The sequence below is a fragment of the Chionomys nivalis genome, chromosome 1 (assembly GCF_950005125.1).
Source record: "Chionomys nivalis chromosome 1, mChiNiv1.1, whole genome shotgun sequence".
NCBI classification, from domain to species: Eukaryota; Metazoa; Chordata; class Mammalia; order Rodentia; family Cricetidae; genus Chionomys; species Chionomys nivalis.
The window spans coordinates 80,505,416-80,508,366 of record NC_080086.1 but is presented as its reverse complement, the minus strand read 5'-3'; the positions used below and the strand labels follow the sequence as shown (position 1 = coordinate 80,508,366).

Genomic DNA, 2,951 nt, shown 5'->3' with positions numbered 1-2,951 from the left:
ACAGGGTCTGAGAAAGTGAAGAAATACTCACTTCTATGTCTATCAAACTGTTTGTCCCTCTGTCTGTCTATCATACAATTTTTCTGAGGAAGAATTCACGTTTCTGATAATTATTTTATATCACAATGATAATGTGTAAGATACCTCTCTTTAATAATCTTGGATGATTTAAAGGACTGTACAAAGGAATCTTTTACATGTATTTGAGATCATTTACATAGATCTTTTCTTTACTTACAAAGTCCTATATTTCCTAAAGTATAATTTATGTTCAGCCTAAAGAATTTCCTTTCAGTCTTTCTATTTTAATCAATGGACTTACATGCTTACCACATAAATGTGAGGACCTGATTCACATCCTAGGAACCCACATAAAGTCAGATGCAGCTGCACCAGATGACTGCACTCAGAGTGATGCTGTAGCATGATGAGAGATGGAGACTGGAGAACATCCAGAGGAGTCTGGGCCAGGTACTTTATGGAGTGAACAAGAGACCCTGTCTCAGATAAGAAAGAAGGCAACAGCAATATGCAAGGTTGGTCTCTTATCTTCACCCATATGCCAAGGCAAGGAGGTTGTCCTCAAAGAAGAGCAGGCAAAAACACACCTACCACCTAAGGCATCACACAAACTGAAACATAGATTTTTAAAAATTAAGAAAATAAGTCAAGAATTACTTATGTTACTTTTCTTTGAGTCTTTATTCTCCATTCCCTCTTATATAATATTTTCATTGGCTGTGTATAATTTTGAATGATCAAGTTGTTCCTGAAATGACATACATTTTTTAAATAGCACATCTGTAATGCACTTCCCTGCATCATACTTCAGAAAGATTAGAGGATAAAGACTCAATGGAATAGCATGCAAGGCTCCTTTAAGACACAGTTTCCATGCTCTAGTAAATTTTGTGCTGACATCAACTCCCAGTGGGTGAAACAGGAGCAGGTGCCACTTTGAGCTGATTTACATATTGAGTCATCAGACAGCAGCCCAGGCTCCTTTAAGAGCAGCTTCCAGGAGCCTAAGAAGCATTCTCTTTTCAAACACTCAGAGATGGAGTCAAGGGCACTCCTCCTATGGATGCTGCTGTTCCTGGTACAAGGTGAGAGGGTGCAGAGCAGTTTTGGGTGCATCCGCTGGGGCCATCATGGTTTTCCATGCTTTTAGTATCTTGATGGTTAGATTAAAGGCATTTGTAATTGGTTTTAAGTTCCCCTATTCCTTTTAACTTTCTGGTTTCTCAAAGTGATGCCCACAAGTACTCTTAAAATTGTGTAATGGAAAATTCCCTTGCTAGGAAAGTTTCTAAACATGTATAACCATGGTCTATGTGTTTGTGATTCCAGGTTCCACTGGGGACATTGTACTGACCCAGTCTCCAGGTTTGCTGCCTGTGTCTCTGGGACAAAAGGCCACCATCTCCTGCAAGTCCAGTGAGAGTGTCACTGCATTTGGTAGTAATTTTATGCACTGGTATCAACAGAAACCAAAACAGGCCCCAAAACTCCTTATCTATGTTGCATCCAACCTAGCTTCTGGGGTCCCTGCTAGGTTCAGTGGCAGTGGGTCTGGAACAGACTTCACCCTCACCATCAATCCTGTGGAGGCTGATGATGCTGCAACCTATTACTGTCAGCAGAGTCTTAAGCTTCCTCCCACAGTGCTCCAGGGCTGAACAAAAACCTCCTGGGTTTGCTGCTCAGTGAGTCTCAGTTTCTCAGCTGTCTCTTACTCTCTGACATCTTAATCCACAGCTTTAGACTAGTTTGGAGAAAGATCTTAACTAATGAAACAAACTTTTATAAAATGATTTGATTGTTTATCCCATCTAATATACTTTATAATTCAATAATTTCCCAACAAAATGCAGACCTTCATGGTTGTTTCCTAATTAATAATATTAACAATTATTTATTTAAATTTTTTGTTAACACATATTTGTCTTTGAATGATTTTCCCTTCTTCTCCCCTTTCTCCTATACCACATCTCTACCTACTCCATCCCACCCTCAGTAGTCCTTTATAGGCTTTCATATCATTTAAGATTTACTGTTTCTGCTCTTCCATGGGAGGCCTACGTGCCGCCGATTGTGCCGCCGCCATGTCTCTCGTGATCCCTGAGAAGTTCCAGCACATCCTGCGAGTACTCAACACCAACATCCATGAGCGGCGGAAAACAGCCTTTGCCATCACTGCCATTAAGGGTGTGGGGCGGAGATACGCTCTTGTGGTGTTGAGGAAAGCGGACATTGACCTCATCAAGAGGGCTGGAGAGCTCACCGAGGACAAGGTGGAGCGTGTGATCACCATTATGCAAAATCCCCGGCAGTACAAGATCCCAGACTGGTTCTTGAACAGACAGAACGATGTGAAGGACGGGAAGTACAGCCAGGTTCTGGCCAACGGCCTGGACAACAAGCTGCGTGAGGACCCGGAGCGACTGAAGAAGATTCAGGCCCATAGGGGGTTTCGCCACTTCTGGGGCCTTTGTGTCCGAGGCCTACACACCAAGACCACTGGCCGCAGGGGCCGCACTGTCGATGTATCCAAGAAGAAATGAGTCCCTGCGCCTTTGCTGTTAAGAAATAGTTTATATGCCTGTGGGGGAAAAAAAGGATTTACTGTTTCTTTTTTGTTTTGTTTTGTTTAGTTTTGTTTTTTATTGTTTTATTTTTTTATTAAATTTTTTTAATTAAAATTTTCCACCTCCTCCCCGCCTCCCTTTTCCCTCCCCCTCCCCCCACTCCCCACGCCCCACTCCCCTTCCCCCTCCCTCTCCAGTTCAAAGAGCATTCAGGGTTCCCTGCCCTGTGGGAAGTCCAAGGTCCTCCCCCCTCCATCCAGGTCTAGTAAGGTGAGCATCCAAACTGCCTAGGCTCCCACAAGGCCAGTACATGCAGTAGGATCAAAACCCAGTGCCATTGTCCTTGGCTTCTCAGCAGCCCTC

At 43.2% G+C, this 2,951-nt stretch overlaps 1 protein-coding gene and 1 gene segment (V, D, J or C); both read left to right on the top strand.

Moving 5' to 3' along the window:
• Positions 1-1,325: 1,325 nt before the first annotated feature.
• Positions 1,326-1,679, top strand: LOC130874839 (Ig kappa chain V-III region MOPC 63-like). The segment is given in 1 exon segment: positions 1,326-1,679. A coding segment is annotated over 1 exon segment (354 nt).
• Positions 1,680-2,090: 411 nt separating this feature from the next.
• On the top strand, positions 2,091-2,564 carry LOC130881076 (40S ribosomal protein S18-like). Its single transcript, XM_057780301.1, has one exon. The coding sequence runs from the start codon at positions 2,106-2,108 to the stop codon at positions 2,562-2,564; it is 459 nt and encodes a 152-aa protein (XP_057636284.1). The 5' UTR covers positions 2,091-2,105.
• The last annotated feature ends 387 nt before the right edge of the window (positions 2,565-2,951 follow it).